This window comes from Netta rufina, assembly GCF_964035555.1.
Source record: "Netta rufina genome assembly, chromosome: 6".
Lineage (NCBI taxonomy): Eukaryota > Metazoa > Chordata > Aves > Anseriformes > Anatidae > Netta > Netta rufina.
In genome coordinates, this window is record NC_140129.1 from 22,993,061 (window position 1) to 23,010,328 (window position 17,268).

Sequence of the window (17,268 nt, forward strand, 5' to 3'; positions counted from 1 at the left end):
ACTTTATGCAATTTTCCATTCAGATCCAAGTCTATAATTATTCTTTCTTTCAAATATTGTTCTAAGCCTTGCATACTTCTGAAATCCAACTAAAAGGCCCATGTTTGTTCAGACCACTTTTCTGCTTTCTTTTAGAGTGTTGCTGTGTTTGCTGTAGTAGAAAACCCACCTGATAGATTCACAGAAAGACAGAATTTACAATACTCATTGTACTTACTCAATGAAGTTCATGTTCTTTCATCTTTCTAGAATGGAAATTATCGCACCCTCTGACTTGAACAGATAAGGCACCTTGATGCTTGTTTCCATCTTGAATTTGGTCATTTCATTGCCATATCCTACTTTTCTAACAGTAAGCCACCCTATGTCAAATGCTGTCCAAGATTTTTGGATCCAAATTAAAAAAGACCATTTATCTTGAGCAGCTTTTTCTGCATGGCAGCCCCACTCTTCATCTCATTTGTAAAGCTAAAGATTTTTTTTCCCTTGTTTATTTATTATTTATGTTCAAGGTCTATATGCCAGTCCTCCAACTTTCAGTACATCATGCACTTTCTGAGCTCCAAAATACAGTTTTCTTGGCTGTTTTTTCCTCTCCAACAACCTTAGCTTATTTCTGTTTAACAAATCTTGATTCTTTACTTGCCAAATTACAATAGGAAGAGCTATCCTTACAGATAGATCAATCTAAATCTCTTTATTTCACCTATTTAAGCTCTATTAAAAGGCTCTCACCTTTTAAGCTCTATTTTCATTAGCTATTTAAATTAATGAAAATGGTTCTAATTTGTCCGAAACACAGTTCTTTGGTGATTTGCAAAAGGAATTTTTGGTTACACTAAAAAAATTGTTATTTACATGTTAAAAATGACATAACCCATTGGTATTTTTTATCACTATATAAACTGATACCCTTCTTTGAAGGGGTCCTATATGTCCCTAATCATTATGAGAATACTGCAAATAATTACCTTGATTAGATTTTCTCTCTCTGAATATTAATAAGATTATTTAGGAACACTACTACACTAATTTTATAGCACAATCCCCACATGAGAATTTTCTACACATAAAGATTTATATTTAGCTTCTGTCCATCCCTCCTATGAACACGTAAGGGAAGAGAAGGTCATAGAAAATTTTGTGGCCCTCTGGGAAAGTAGGAATTTGCAGTAAAATTAAAGGCAAAGCGAACAGCCCATGTACATAATTTCTTGCAAAATCCTTTCAGCAATTCCACATTTTTTATCCTACTGTAGCCAAAGGTCTGGTCCACAGATTTCTGGGCAACTTTATCAGGTATTTAAATTTCTAAGAAGGACAGTGAAATTAAGTATATGTGATACCCCCATTTAGATGTCAGAGGAAATAAGCATGCAAAAACAAATTTATTTTCCAGTATTAATGTATTTTCAGCAAAAATGCAATCTAAGCAGTCTTGTTACAGTAATTTGGCAGAAGCAAAATAATCCAGCATTGAATATCCGAAATCTCAAAAGTAACTGTTCACTGTTAGAATATGTGCAAGTTTTGTTGCTCCAGAAGTAATGTTATTCCTGCTTTAACCTTTCATCAGCTTCTTGAGGATTCAAACATAATATAAAGTTTAAAAATATATTAAAATAATGAGCTAAAGTATGAATAAAATCAATAATTCATTATTTGTATAGATAGTATGTTTATTTTGATTTTTCCCTTGATATTTGTTCTGACCTATATTTAATAAATCCAGATGAAAACATTTGGCTCTGAAAAACAACAAATGCTGTAATAACACTAGCAGTTTAAGGATTAAAATTATGGTTTTATTTAAGCTGTATATCCAGAATCTGTTGCCACAGTTTTGAAATCACTCTTCAGAACACCAGCAGCCAATACCTACAGATAATTTTTAACAAATCATGTAAACACTTACCTTGCCGTTTCCCTCCACTCAGCATCCTCTCCTTCACGCCAACAAATTTCATCAAGCTCAGTAAAGAGATCATGAGGAATGTGCTCCTCGTCATCATCCTCTGTTCCAAGAATAAACTGCACCCTTTGTGATGGAGTATCTGGGAGAAACATAAAAGTATCACTTTTTTTTTCCTCAGAGAAAGCAAATTCCTAAAATCTCATAAGATTATTGAGACTCTCTCTGACTTGACTTGCTGCTACACACTAAACATGATTATACTTATATTAAAAAAATATTTATACACAAACTCTTTCAGATTCAGATCTCTATTTCCTGTAGTGGTCTAGTCAGCAAATTAAGTAAACTCATCTAAATGTGGATGTACAGAAGTACTGAGTATTAGAAGCTGAAATGGTATCTCAGAAAAAAAAAAAAAAAGCAGCATAGAGCTGATTAAAGAAGCTTACTCCATTGTTAAAAAAAAAAAATAATTAAAAAATAATTAAGTAATAATTAAAAGGAAAACAAAGAACACTTATTTGGTTATTTAAATGAAAATCTTAGACTAAGAAACTCAGGGTGGAAACCACTCCCTCTAGAAATATAGTTATTTTTACTGCTAATAAATTTTAGATTTCTGAGAAGAACCATAAGTCCTTTGTGACAGCTGATAGGGGCCAGGCTGCCAGTCAACCAAGAAAATTAATATGCAGCAGAACAGCTCAGCAATTCCTTGAACACTGTCTAAATGACGTTCAGCTTTACAACTATATTTGTAAGACAAGCTACACTATTTCCCATCCAGCAGCGAAGAGCATCTCTGAACAGGACACTCCAAGTCTTTGTATTTTGGAAAAACTCAGATGATACAACTCGCTGAATGTTGAAGAGCAAATACAGCACTAATCAAAAACAATTAAATGTCCAACAATCAACTTGTTGATTAAATTCAACAAGATACCTCTTTTGTAATAGTAGTAAACTTACTACACCAATGAAACACCAACAAGACAATGGTTTTCACTTGAGGTTTATTCTCCTTAGCACAGTGTAAAAATATAGTATGGTAAAGCCTACTGACTTTTTCCACAAAGAATGGAAAAAAACAGGGTGAGATATAGGATAGTAGGAAAAGAAAGAGATAGGCTCAAATACTACTAAAAGCTCTAGAGAACAGAGCTGCAGGTGGACAACTAAGGGGATGGAAATTACTTCTGGTAAAACCATTAAAAATCGGAAGTAATCTCCACTTTACCCTTTCTTCTGTTGCTCATTTCTCTCACTGTTCTCTCCTTTCTTCTTTAACAACATTTCAAGCTTCCCACTATTCTAGACCCCCTTTCCAGCCTCTACCTTTTTTTTTTTTAATATCCTTCAGGATACACATTCATATCCACATGTTGGTACATTCTAGGTAAGGAAGAAGTAAATGCAAACATCAAGATGTGATCTGAGAGTAGGATGTGCATTCTAGTGAAGAAGTATGCAATTTGTTAAGACCATTTCCCCGAAGGAAAAAATTCAATGAGATCTGAACTTACAAAGGACAAGCACATATGACTAGTGACAGACCATAGAAAGCAAGCTACTGATAAAGAGCTGGACTGCAGTGAGAATATGAGAACAAGCCTTGCCAAGAACATCCCGTACCCTTGGTAAAAATCAGCACTAGGAATTAATTTACAGCAACAGCTACTGCTAATAAATGAGTAGAGTTGTATAGCAGAGCTGCCATTTTATGACAGTTGTGATACTCATGCAAAGGCACACTTTCAGTGTGGGAAGGAAAGCAGAGGATTTCTGAATTCAGGTAAGTAGCAACAATACCTTACTGCTGTGGTTTGCTCTGAGTCTTTCTCTGACATATAGCTATTCTTCTGACTACAGTTAAAAATTGACATAAATTTAAAAAATACACAAAGTTCTCTTTTACTTGTTAACGTATCAGTGAAACTAACTGCTAGATTCTGGATATCATTTTTGCTTCGATTTGTATTTGCTTCTGAAACATGCAAACCGCAGCTTAGTTTTCAGACAAGTTGGAAACTGAGAAAAAGAAGTTAGGTTTGTAATACAATAATTTTATTTTAAGGACAAAATTCTAACAGAATTAAACAATAGCAACATGATAAAAAATAGATTTGTTGGTTCTACTTCTAAAACTGAGTTAACAGGATTACACGTGAGTAATGCCAGATGGATTTGGCTCTTATTCATGGGAGTAATAAATATCAAATATGTCATTCATGTGTTATACATAAAATGAGTAATGTGTGATTCAAAACCAATATGAAAGGATACTTCTATTGCTGACTGTCAAACTGTGATAACTTAATCCTCGGTGTAAAAGCATAATATTTGCAAAATAGGACACTCATTTTTTTCAAGTCTAGGAAAACAGAAACTGGTTTAAATACATCACTCCTTCAAGTAGTAAAGCCAGGTTAGAAAAAAATCTTCATTTTATTAACCATACTCTTATAAAGAAATGAAAGTAATCTAGACTCAGCTAAAATGAAAAGAATGAATGGAACTAATTTGTTAAATTATTATTTCTAACACTGTAGCCATTTTATAACAGAGCATAGAGAAATAAGAATCAACATGAGTTTGAAGTTGAACAATAAGCAGCTGGTGGTTCTTCCCAAGTAAATGGCTCATCACCAGCTCAGGAAATCCTTCAGAACCAGCTAGGATTGCACAGAGAGCAGTCTGAGCCATCTAAGTCAGGAAAAGTTGAAGCAGCTTTCTATTTGCTGTTGCTCCACCAGCCCATGGGAGCCCTCTGCTAATGCTCACATCACCCACGTAGCACTCACACAGACACCCAAACCACCTCTGATACCTCAAATTCAAAACCCACGTGAAAAACCTAGGAATTCCAAGTTTAAAAATCTGTACCTTCACAGCCCTATCGAAAGCGTAGAAATTAAGAAGTGGATACAGCATTGTCAAAAGCATCAATTCACTCACGCTGGGATTCAGTACTGCAGAAAGGAAGTGAACCTGACATACCACTCAGTACTTTGATTACCTTCAATGTAAAGTCATTAACATCCCTAAGCCAAAAGGAAGATACAGACATGCCAAAAGAACAGAGCTGGAAGCCAGAACTGCTAATAATTTAATTCCCAGACGACAACAAGTAAAGCTGCTTCCTGGAACAGCACCGAGTGCAGGCCAGGAGGAACAATGGCCTGTACTGCCATCCTGCCTCATAAAACACACATCGGAAAGAACCATGACTGGCATTTTCCTCTTTTAAGCCACCCCAACTACAACCATACTTCTTGATCATCACAGCTCCCTCTTGCCTTAGGGAACAAGGTGAATGCAAGACTCGGGGTGGGATCAAAAAGAATCATTTTTAACCCCTCCACATAAGCCCGGCCCAGAAAGAGCCTGCGCCAGCTCTCCTCTCAGAGTGAACCCCTCCTCAGAGCGGAACTGCACGCACTCTGGCCAAGCCATGCCACAAACAGAAACACAGCTTTGGGTGCATACCACATGTATTCCACATTTTGTCCTCTACTCTTGATTAACTCTAAAAAGGGTACAAACATGTATTTCTGGGAATACTTACTCTATTGCCTCACTTATCAGAATAGGATTCAGCATTTCTAAGCCTGTTGGGAACCTGCGTTCCAGATCAGTATTAACAGGCTAATACTTTCCATGGGGGTCAGTAGAGGAATGAAAAATTATTTTTCTAAACTAGGAAACACACTAAACATTGAAATAAAGTTTACATTACAGAAATTTGCATAAGATAGTAAACGTCGTAGACAAGATTTAGTTATTGCCTCATGCCCTTGTGCGTTCTCATTAAAGCAATATTAAATACACAAACATTTTTTTGGTTGCTCTCTGCATATGACAGGCTGCAGACAGGGTGTGAACTGGTGTAACATAGTTGACACGGACAGCAATTCACCTCAGGTGAAGAGGAGGTGGAGTGAAAAATTCCAAGGATCACAGAAAAGACAGCAGCACCTCAGACACAAACAAACATTCCTTCTCCTCCTGCTTGTGCTCACCAAGGAAGCAACGGATGGGGGCTCTCCCCACATCTCCATCCAGTATGGATGAGACTTTGCCCCAATCAGCAAATGTAGGGATCATAATTATTTTTTTTTACTTACAAAATATGGTAGGGAAATTAAAAGAAAATTTACATTACTAAAGTACTTATAAAATAGTAAACACACAACACACATCTGAAAATCTCTTCAAAAGATCTTAGAAACCATGTTAGACTGGGAGAAACTATATTCCCCTGCTTGCTTCTCTGTTTTCAGGAAACTGCATTTTCCTCACATTAATCGTTTCCATTACCTCAGGGCTGTGACAAATAATCTTATCTTTTGTATCTCACAATACGGACAATCCCCAAGCTTCTATTTCTCCTCTTTTCGCTAGACTCTTTAAACTGCTGTTATGATACATTACTATAATCCAGATGTACTGCAATCTGTTCCCTAGCTGCCCAGAGATTCAAACTTCCAAGTTCATCCTTTGGCAGACAAAGCATACAGTTAAGGGTAGGGGAATTCTCCTACAACTGTACTGTTCACAGATAAATTGATTTTCCCCATTAATATCCCTTTGAGGTTTGAGATCAGCTACTGAACATAGTTAACTTAGTCCTTTGGTTATACTTTCCCTTAGCCCCTCTAGAGAAGTACCCCTTTGCAATTCACGTTTTTGCCTGCATTACCTTCATGTGTACAGTCCTCTGCTCAGTTCAGCTCCAGGCCAGCTCAGCTTCCCTTGCTACATCTAGTATCATGAATTACAAACTTAAGCCTCTTTAAAACTGGAGAAATATTAAAACCAGGTTAAAAATAAAATAAATAAAATACAAAAACTAAAAAAACCTTGTATAAGTCCTGCTGTTGTCTAGTCCTAGAAGACACCACACAATACTGAAATCAAACCCTCACAGCTGCGTTCACTTTACCCTCACAAAACCTGTTCTGAAGAGAGCTGATGTTTTGCTATTCTACCCCGTTCTATCCCAAAACAGAAACCACTCAAAATTGACACTAAAATCCACGTGCATACCAAGTGTAAACCTACCAGACAAAGGGAAATCTGCACCATACTTTCATTGCCACCACAACTGGCAGAGCTGACAGAGCTGTCCCTGTTAACTTGTAGCCTCGCATCAGCAGGCACTGGCCCCCATTGCCCTCCCAGGAAATAGCACTGAAGAGCTGCTACTGCCTAGAGACAGCTTTTTTGCCAAATTAGTTTTAACCTGAATCAATTCCCTAATTTAATTCACAGAGCAGCCACAATACTTGCACCACAGGAAAGCTGTGGAGGAGGATAGCTTAAAGCATGAACCTGGGGCCTTAAATACAATAGCAACGTTTCAGCTGTACCAATAGCCCTCTTCAGTAAAGTGAACAGAATTGCTGCATTTTAACTAGAGTAGGTAACTTCCCTAGATTTCTCTTTTCTCTTTTTTTCCTTCCAAAAATTATAAGGCAAGATGGTAGAAGTCAAGATGTTGTAATTGCTTAGCTTCCAATTTTTCTACCCAAAAAAGCCTCTCCATGAACAAGCCATGTAATCTGAAAATTACGCAAAGGCACATCGTTATGACAAAATGGAAACCTCTTGAGCAACCTCATCCCACCAAGAAGCAACAGACAGTCAGTGAGACACAGATGTGGGGAAAACAAACATAAAATTTCATTAAGTAATCTGCACCCCCAAATGACAGGGCTCACTCCTTCTTCTTCCACTAAATACATATTCCACATATTACTTGTCTACAAACTCTGAATCTGCACACAGAGAACATTTGGGTTATTTCTGAAGAGTGACAGTAGGAGATTTTAAAAAAAAAAAAAAAAAAAAAAAAAAAAAAAAAAAAAAAAGCTTCTGCACTGCCATCAGAATGTTCCAAAAACATTATCTGCAGAAACCACCTCTCAGACAGTAGCTGGTATAGCTTTCCCAGACAGGATTCAGAGGGATTACCAGGAAGCTTCCAACCATGGGTATTACATTGAATACAGGTGTTTTCCAGCCATTTGATACAAAGAAAGCTGTTTAAAAACTTGTTTTTCACTAGACTGGAACCAGGTGTGCACCTGTCCACTCTGAGTGGGGGCAGGCACAGCCCCACTGCACCATGTGCACAGTGCAGCTCCCTGTCTGCAGAGTGATAGCAAAGCAAGATCTGCACCTACAGAAGCTTCACAAATGAAGTTATAAATTATGCAGCTATAAATTACGACCAAAAAAAGCTTTATCCCATTCTTGGTTAACTGAGCAGTATGGAGCACTTCATGTCTTAATATTTCAGGCCTTTACTTCTTCCAGCATCTCTATTATTCAGTTCTTGCATCTTTGTCTTTATTATACCTCCTTTCATGCTTCACCGCTTCAAAACATTGCTAATTTATTCTCTTGTAACACAAAAATCCTCATGTATTTTTCTGACTTACTTCAAAGCACTGTTTTCCATCAGCTGGTTGCACAGTGCTTATTTTCTCTATCCTTCTTCTTGCACCTGCTTGTTGAAATGCTTTTTTTTTTTTTTTTTTTTTTTTACCATCCTCCTCCCCAGTTCCCAAGAATGCAGCCTCCTACTATTCAGCAGAAATGCGTTAAAAGGGCTCTATGGCGAGAGGGAGCTAAGCACATTTCTGCATGTTAAATTAAGTTAGAATGATTCGTGAATTAAGGGATTATTTCAGATCTGTTCTCTTAGGTAGCACAGTTCCTCATCTTGAGTTATGCATCGAGGAGAGGAAGCTCATTCATCTCCTCGCAACTTCCCTGAGCGTCTGGGTTCTGTTACAACCTTGGGGTCATGGGGAATGAGAGATAAGAAGCATGATTGCAGTTTAGTGGATTCAGATTTAGTAAGAGAATTATCCTTTACTGCCTCTGAATAAATAAATTATAGAAAAACTATGCTTCTTTTCTCTGTATAGGTGATGCTTCTCCCCTGACAGCACAGCAAGCTGCCTATAACACCTGTAAGGAAAATCCTCAGCAAAAGCAAGGATGTGGATGTAGACTACCAACAATGAATAGTTTTGTTTGCCTGCTCTGACTGTGATTAACCCCTCCATTCTGGTATAATTTTAAGCTTTACAAAGACAAATCTATTTCACTGTTGGATAGAAGATGCCACGTTTCTGCCTGGATGGACAGGTATCAAAGCTCAAACAAAGTCTCTTTCTCTGGCCAAGCTTCCAGGAGTCCAAATAGCTGAGGGAAAAAATCCTCAAATTTTACTAGTTAGATACTATCTCAGGGTGGAAAATTTGGATATTTCCAGATTTTTCTGAATGTTTGATAGTTCTGTCTTTGGCTGCCTTAGAAAAATAATTGTAATCACTCAAGCATTTTAAAGATTATCTTTGGCATTCTGGATCTGAAGAAGACTGAGATGTTCTGGCCTGTATCTTTTCTGTCTTGGGCATTATAAAAGTAATAGTTTTATGTGCCAAGATTCACACACCCTTTAAGTGGTAGCTATAATTCCTTCATAAGTGAAAATGTGACTTACAAAAGTGCAGTCTTGCATTTATTTCAAACAAGTATACCTGTATTATTGCTATTCCACTCCTGGAGCTTGCTTGAATATAGTTTGATTTTTACTCTACACAGGATTGCGTTGAAGAGCACATATTGTTTGCACAACTGTCAAATACTATTAAACTGAGCCAGTGTAGTTCATTTTTACTTTTGACATTAAGAAGGACACAAGCCTAGGTCTCCAGAAGTTGAAAGAACAGAGCTAAATTTTCAGCCAAAACGTGTCACATACTGGCACTTAAATAAAACCAGATGACTCAACAGAAGACATCGCTTCATAGATTAAGATATCTCACTTCTTGGCTAATGTAACTTTCAATTGTTCCTCTTTACTCTGACATTATATGTATATATGCATATTCTATTTGAAAGCTATTTAATAATTTATGAACTCTGCTGTTTTCCAAGAAACTGATTTCAATATAGTATAGGGTCTTCATACATTTGAAATACATTCCAGACAGAACCAATTCAGCCAATTTTTTCTTTACTCTTAAAAACTTCTCATATCTAAGTTTGGAAAAGTCTTTCTGCTTCATTCTCATGAATGTAAGATCCTTGTGAAATACCTAAGTATTTCAAGGTCTTTAAAATACACTTAACCATCAGCATTTATAAACTACTTAGTCTAAAGCTTTCAACACACATAATATATACCTAAGATTAAAATAATATCTTATAATTACTATTCTGTAACCTAAAACTACATTCGCATATTTCTCTAATGATTTAAAAACATTCTTCGTTTGCTCACTGACAAAGGGTTTCCTATACATGCTTCCATTCTATTTTTAGTACTTATTATAGCCTTGGACATTTCAGTACACATGCTTTTACACATTTTCGGTACACATGAATAGCAAAGAATATTTGTATATTTTGAGACAAAGCTTGCCTAATCTATTCGTTACTATCTTTTTCTGCTTTCTATAGTGTTTTTGAATTTAAAATTTTGAGAACTTCAGGAGTTTTGTGTTATTGAAAGGTTTGTTCATTGAAAGGTATTTTTTTCCCATTTTTTCTCAAGTCCTCAAGAGACTCATCTCATAACGGCACCTTACAGTATCATGTAAGGAAAAAAGCAAACACCCTCTGGATCGTTTAGGTCTGTTAAAACACTACAGCTTCAGTGACATCAGCATTGTTACAAAAACAATTGTAAAAAAACACAACTCCTTTATGTTGCTTTAGGGGCAAATACTCCAGAACCTTCACTGAGCACTACTGGTGCCATAAAGCACTTACTCCACCTCAGTGGTCATGGCACTCTACCTTTACACGAATACTCATGGACAGTCTCCTACAGCAATAGGAATTACTGAAGTTTGTCACTCATTAACCACCCCTGGTTGCTGACATTCATCAGAGGAACAAATCTTGTCTCTTCAGCTGGGACAAGACAGGCTCTACTAAGTTCTCCAGAACTCTGCTCCTAATGATATCACAACAATAACAGGAGGATAGACCGTGCATAGTTGTACTGATGTTTATTACTAAAAGACACAGAAATAAAATTTAACTTACCAAAAGGAGGAGATTCTCTCCCATCTTCTAATCCTGAATCTCGCTCTCTGTCTCTCTTTCTGTGTTTATGTCCACGATGCCTATGGCGTCTGTGACTCTTTCTTCCACCCAGTGGCACATGAACTCCTATGAACAACGTTCGATGGCCTATAGGTAAAAAAAAAAAAAAAGTTACCTTTTAAAAAGAGGCTGTGGCAAAAAATAAAAATATTAATAACTATAATATAATTGATGATGTGATTGTTATAATTGTAATAATATTAATTATCATTATGTTAGTAGTTGTAATATTATTAATTGCAATAAAGATACTATAGTGTCACACATATACAACTTCCAGATACAGGACAAAATCCCAGTTTTGAAGTCCATGTGATACAGTGCCAGATTTAAAAAAAAATATATATATATATATATTGCATCTCTGTGTGTGAACTTTGATTAAAGCCAGACAGGTGTTCTGTAAAATGTCTTCCAAAACAGTAATATCACAGAGACACATGGATCTCTTTGCATTGAACATTTGGTAAAGTTGCTGTTTGCCTTGTGTGTACAGGAACTTTACAAAACTCATTGCTATTTATGAGCCAAACCTTGACAGAATTCTTGTGGGAAATTCACTGAAGGGAAAAAAATAAAAATAAAAAAGACTGAAAAAAGAATGAAACACCATGGAAGCTAGACTACAAAATCCCTGTGCAAGGTATTTTACTGACATCATATTTACATCATAAATACATAGCTGGTAGGTTAGGGTGCTTTCATTTTTCCTATTTTATTTCAAAAAGTAAATGAGAAGGTACACATTGCTATGCTTGCCACCATCTTTGAGCCTGAGGAATTTATGTTGCTGATCAAGCCCAGAAGATTTAGCTCCCTTAGCTATGTAGGCTAGCAGGATCAGAGCACACAGTAAAGCATTCACAAGGGGGAGAGCACAGGGGAAACGTATAGAAAGTACAAAAAAAGAGAACAAATGGGAAAGGAATCATGACTCATTACAGGCAGGTCTCCTACATTGACTCAGCAGAAAGACATAGTCCAGATTACTCATCTCAAATAACATTTATTTTCTCCTTGAAATGAGCATAACACAGCTAGCGGATAATTGCTGCTTTGCCGCAATCGTTCAGCAGTGTCAATCATTTGAAAAAGGTCAAGAACATTAAGCTAAGGTAGCACGTGATCTCTAATCCCATGGAGACTCCAGTGGGGGCAGAAAACACAGCAAGGCGGCTATTTGTCACAATACATCAAAGAAATTCAAAGCCGAAAGGAATTCTCTGCAGAGGCAGAACTAAAGAAGCTGGAGACCAGGCTCTGGACACCACACTAGTTTATTTCCTCAACTTGGGATGGTGTAGAGGGAACTAGAAAGCAGACAGCAGTTTTGGGGACTATTCTTGTATGGTCAGGACATTTTTCTGAAGCAAAGGCCATGAGTTGAAAATGTATTTATTTAAAATACCTCTTTTTTATTACTTATTACATTTAACCCAAGAAATTATTTAAAAAGAACTGCTGCCTTTAGTGTATTTCAAATGTATTGCAATCAGTGGTGCATGAAACAAGGAAAAATGCACTCCATAAAAAGAATTCATTAAAAAGATACCAAAGGACAACAGGAATGTAGTACTCAACACATTCTTGTTTGCTTCCTTAGGTAGAAAAAAAAATCAAAACAATGTTTTGAAATAAATTTAAATAAAATATATGTATTGTATAAATTACATATATATTATTTATATACTACATAAATGTAAATAATATAAATATCTGAGAAAATAGAATTAATATACAAAGTTTATTTACAATCTGAAAGTTTATTAAAGAAATACAATAGGCTAATACGCTCTGCAATGTCCTTTATATAATTCTACAAATCCACTGTTAAATTGTATAAATAATTTATTAAAAAAAGATTGTTCTCAATCAAATTGCACATACTCAGGGAACAAAACTCAGAATATAGTGTTAACTTAAACCTATGCATTGATAGCGTAAGAGGCTTTGGCCTCTTGCAGCTTACCTTCGAAGCATTAAAACACTCCATAAGTAAAAATATTTTACAGATTAGAGAAACAAAAACATTGTTATAAAGTGCTTTTTTAATTTTACAGGATTAATAAATCCAAATTATATTATAAAAGATTTTAAAGGGATCCTGTTAATTATACTTAATTTTTAGACAGATGAAAGCACATATAAGCTCATGTAAAATTGGGATTTATTCTAAATTTCTGAAGAAAAAGGGTATTGTACTGTGAACACATGGAGGTATAAAATCTTTGCCCTAGAAAAGACAAAAATGAAACATACATTATTAATATAAACCCATCCTGCAGAGACATTTCTCAAAATAAAATCTAAGTACAGGGTTGTTTAGGGTTACTGTATTCCAAAGAAGAAATTTTTCCTTACACCTAGATTTTATTTTAAGAACCAGTAGCAAATTAACTATGCAAGAAGGCAACTTCAGAAAAGCAAACCTTTTTAGCACAGTGCTTGAAAATGACAGACCTAAAAAAACACCTTCAAAACTTGGCATTCTGGGTCTTCAAAACAGAAGCTTGTTCTAGGCTACCTAACTTACTCATGAAACAATTGGAAAGGAAATTAATTTAGTGGGACTTATAAAGCTTTGAAAACATATATCTCATTGTAATTAATGGTGTTTGATGGCCTAACTCAGGAACTTGTGGGAATTGGAAATCCCATTACAGTTGTCTGAATGGACGTGACATTGCAAGAGGAAATACAGATGGAGAGAAAGGAATTTACGCGCTTCCTTTAATTTAGACAAATCAAGATCTTTTTAATGGAATGCTAAGAGTGTGACCTTTTTTGCCCCAGTTCCGATCATTCTCCTTCCAAACAACTGTACACAGAAAACACGCACGCATGCACACTCTCGGTAGGCAGAACACACACACGAAGCACTTTCACCTCCCTGTTTCCCCATCAGTAGAGGCTCCACAGGTCTCCATGCATCAAAGGTGTTCTTTCAGTGAACCAGGCAATTTGGTGCTTGTTGCATAAAAGGGGGCTGTCCTGGATATAGGCATTCATGAGTTCCTGGTGCTCATGGTACATCTGCCTCTGCTTCTTCCCACCAGCAATCATTCAGCTCTATCTTGGGCCCCTACTGAGACCCAGGCTTACAGGTCGCTGCTCATGGGCACAATGGGCAGGGGCAGATGGTTCTTGAAACATTTCCAGAAAGAGAGCAAAGGCAGGCTTTTGTGACCTACTAAGGAAACGCACTGCAAAGTCAAGATGCCTTGAGAGAGAATATTGACAGTGGTTCAAGTCAAGTCCCCAATGACAGCTGACCTCAGCAGGAGAATGAGGGGTTCTCACTCCTCTATAAAACATTCACCACCTTGAAGCATCTTTTATGTATTGCCAGCTAAAGCTGAACCAAATGCAGTGTTCTGTGTACTCAAAATCAACAGTGAGGTAGAGACAGAAAACCAGCAGTCCATGTAGAGTTAAAAAAAAAAAAAAAAAAAAAAAGCCTTTTTCCATATAGGAGAAAAAGTGATTATGGTGAATTGTGTAGGAGTTGAGAGTACATGACTCATTATTCGTTATTGTAGTGCGGCAGGGAGGCAGAGCTAAAGAGAAAGCAGAAAAGACAAAAGCTGTGCTTCCTAAACCAACAGTTTACACGGCTGTCTGTGGATATTGTTTGCTCAAGGGTCATTTTTCACCTTTCTGCCATGCTGTCATTTGGAGAAACTGACAAAGTCTCCCCATTTTTTTTAGAACATACGTGCAACTTATGTTCTAGGTTAAAATGCTACAGAAATTATACAGAAATCTCTAAAACCATATCCCTGGCCCAAGAAAGCATTAAGGGCATACTGAATATGGAGCATGAGAGCATTGCTCTAAAATCATTAAAGGACCTTTTTAAAGGGCACCGATCGATCACTGCCTTCCCAACAAACAGATCCTTTTAACAAAACATTTTTCCAGGTTGTAGGTGGACTAAAAAAAACCATCTTTTTAACTGCATTTTTAAGTCTACTTCCTACTTCCCTATGTTGTTCCAGAGGAGTCCAGAGACATACATTGCGTGCACAGTCCTATGACAAGATCAGACCTCAGACCTTCCAGACAATTAAAAAAAAAAAAAAAAAAAAAGTCAGCAGAAACAGAATGTAAAAGGATCTCCTCAGACATGCGTGCACATTCCACTGCTGTTTATCTGAGGAAGAAAGTGACCTATATTTCTATTAGTTACAAGTAAGGAGGATAAAAACAAAAAGAATAGCTATGTAAAGGACTAAATATTTCTCTTGTGATGTTTCAATTTTTTCATGCACATTATGCAGCATTCTCTAATAATGGTGAATGGTCTGGTAAAAAAGAGTGAGATTCTACTAACAGATTGTGAAAATTTCACTGAAATATTTTGTAGGTACAAATGTCCTGATGTTGCGATCGTGACCCACAAGATTATGCAAAGCTCAAAGCAGAACAAATTCAACCTTTCTCTGTTCACACATCTTCCATGAACATAGATAACTTTTTATTATGGAATTAGTTGTTTTATGTCAATTTCACTTATTGGAATTTTACGGGGTGAAATATTTGGAAATAGCTCCCACAAATATTGAGCAGGTTTCTTTTCAGTGAAGTTCAGAGCAAACTCAAACTTCAAAATCCAAAGCAACTACATACTATGGCTTTCAGCCAACACTATGTAGTAACTTCTTTGCTTTCATTATTTCATTACTCTTCATGTGAACCTTAAAAGTGATTTTGCTAAAATGTCCAGCAGCGTTATTCACTAATCTGTGAGGTGAATCCCCCTCCCATGAACACTGAACACCTGGGAAGTGACAAGAGACCCTCCAAAAGGGATCAAACTGGGTTAAGTGCCTAGGCAACAGTGAAAGCACAGCTCAAGAGAAAAAAGTAAGTGAGATTTTGAGGAATATTTTGAGATATAGGTAAAAGCAGACAACTAGATGAGAGGTATTACAGAAAGACATGCCTTAGAAATGACAAAGGAACAAGCTGGAGTATGTACTGAAATAATTCTGTGCTTGTAAAGGCAAAATGGCTCTTTCTAAGAGACCTTTTCATAGACAGCTACAGCTGTACACATCCAACATTACAAGCACAGACTAACCCAAATCTCTCTCAGACTTTTTACTTCTAAGGTTTATATTCTGCTCCTCTAAGCATAATCAACATTGTCACAGGGAGCACGAGGTAGATCAGACTGTCAGGATGAACAGAGCACCCAAGGGAAGCAGGGGCAAGGAGGCTTGGAGCAGGGGATCTGTACTGATGAGACAACAAATTATTTTCCATAGGTTGTAGCATCCAGGAAGTCAACGGCAGGGGAGACCTTGGTCAGTGTTCCTGTCCAGCCAAGCAGAATTAGTAGCTTTCTTCCATGCAGGGGCAAGGCTGAAGTAAGGCTAGCAGGTTAATATGATTAATGTTTTTTCAGTCCTGTGAGCTGCTAGGTCCTATTAATTTGCAGGCAAATAATGTCAGTGGCAGACAGGTCCACTATTATGTTATTTCTACAAAAACAACCAGTTTCTGAGACTGAGAAACCTACTTATCTGCTCTGGAACCACTCTGATTTTTACTAAATAATAAATGCAGATTAGAGATCAATCACAATGACTTTTTTCATACATAAACCCTAACTGTACATAATCAACATTTCAAGAAAATGATTTTAATTCACTGTCACAACCTAGAAGAAATCAAAAAAAAGAAATAAGAACTATGACATCTTTGTTCAAAAGAGAACAATGAAACCCTCTCAGACTTCTCTTTTTTTGGTCAGCAGGACATCTACTATCAAAATTAATCTTAATGAATGTTGCTTCTCTACAAAGGATCTCTACATGCACACCAAATTTTCAAATTAAATTTTGGTTTATTAAGTTTAAATCATCAGCTTCTGCATCATATTCAGTGTTGTTCTAGTGATGTTTATTTCCTAATTTAGCTTGAAGTCTTTTGTGACTTTTGGTAATCAATCCACATAATCTAAACATTATCCAAGGTGTCAGAATGCATATTCTCATGTACATGATTTATATACTAGATACCGTGTTTTATGTATCTTGGGAGACATAAAAGAAGGCAAACTTGATTTCCCACAAGACAATTTTTTCTCATAATACTTAGGCAGATAAAATGTACAAGGCAAAAACAGCTTGAGCAAAATCTTGACTTCTCTGAGTCAAAGACCATTTTGCGATTTGCTTCATCAGAGCCAGAATTCATTCCTGATTCACACCTGGGCC

General features: G+C 36.5%; 1 protein-coding gene across 3 annotated transcripts in view; it reads right to left on the minus strand.

The window, feature by feature from the left end:
* SLC4A10 (solute carrier family 4 member 10) overlaps window positions 1–17,268 on the minus strand; it is a gene marked incomplete at both ends in the record, with an annotated part of 152,998 nt that overhangs the window by 72,433 nt on the left and 63,297 nt on the right. For all 3 annotated transcript variants that reach the window (XM_084289662.1, XM_084289661.1, XM_084289660.1), the window contains 2 exons: window positions 1,916–2,054; window positions 10,985–11,131. In XM_084289662.1, the coding sequence (XP_084145788.1) occupies window positions 1,916–2,054; window positions 10,985–11,131 (286 nt within the window). The remainder of the gene's footprint in view (window positions 1–1,915; window positions 2,055–10,984; window positions 11,132–17,268) is intronic.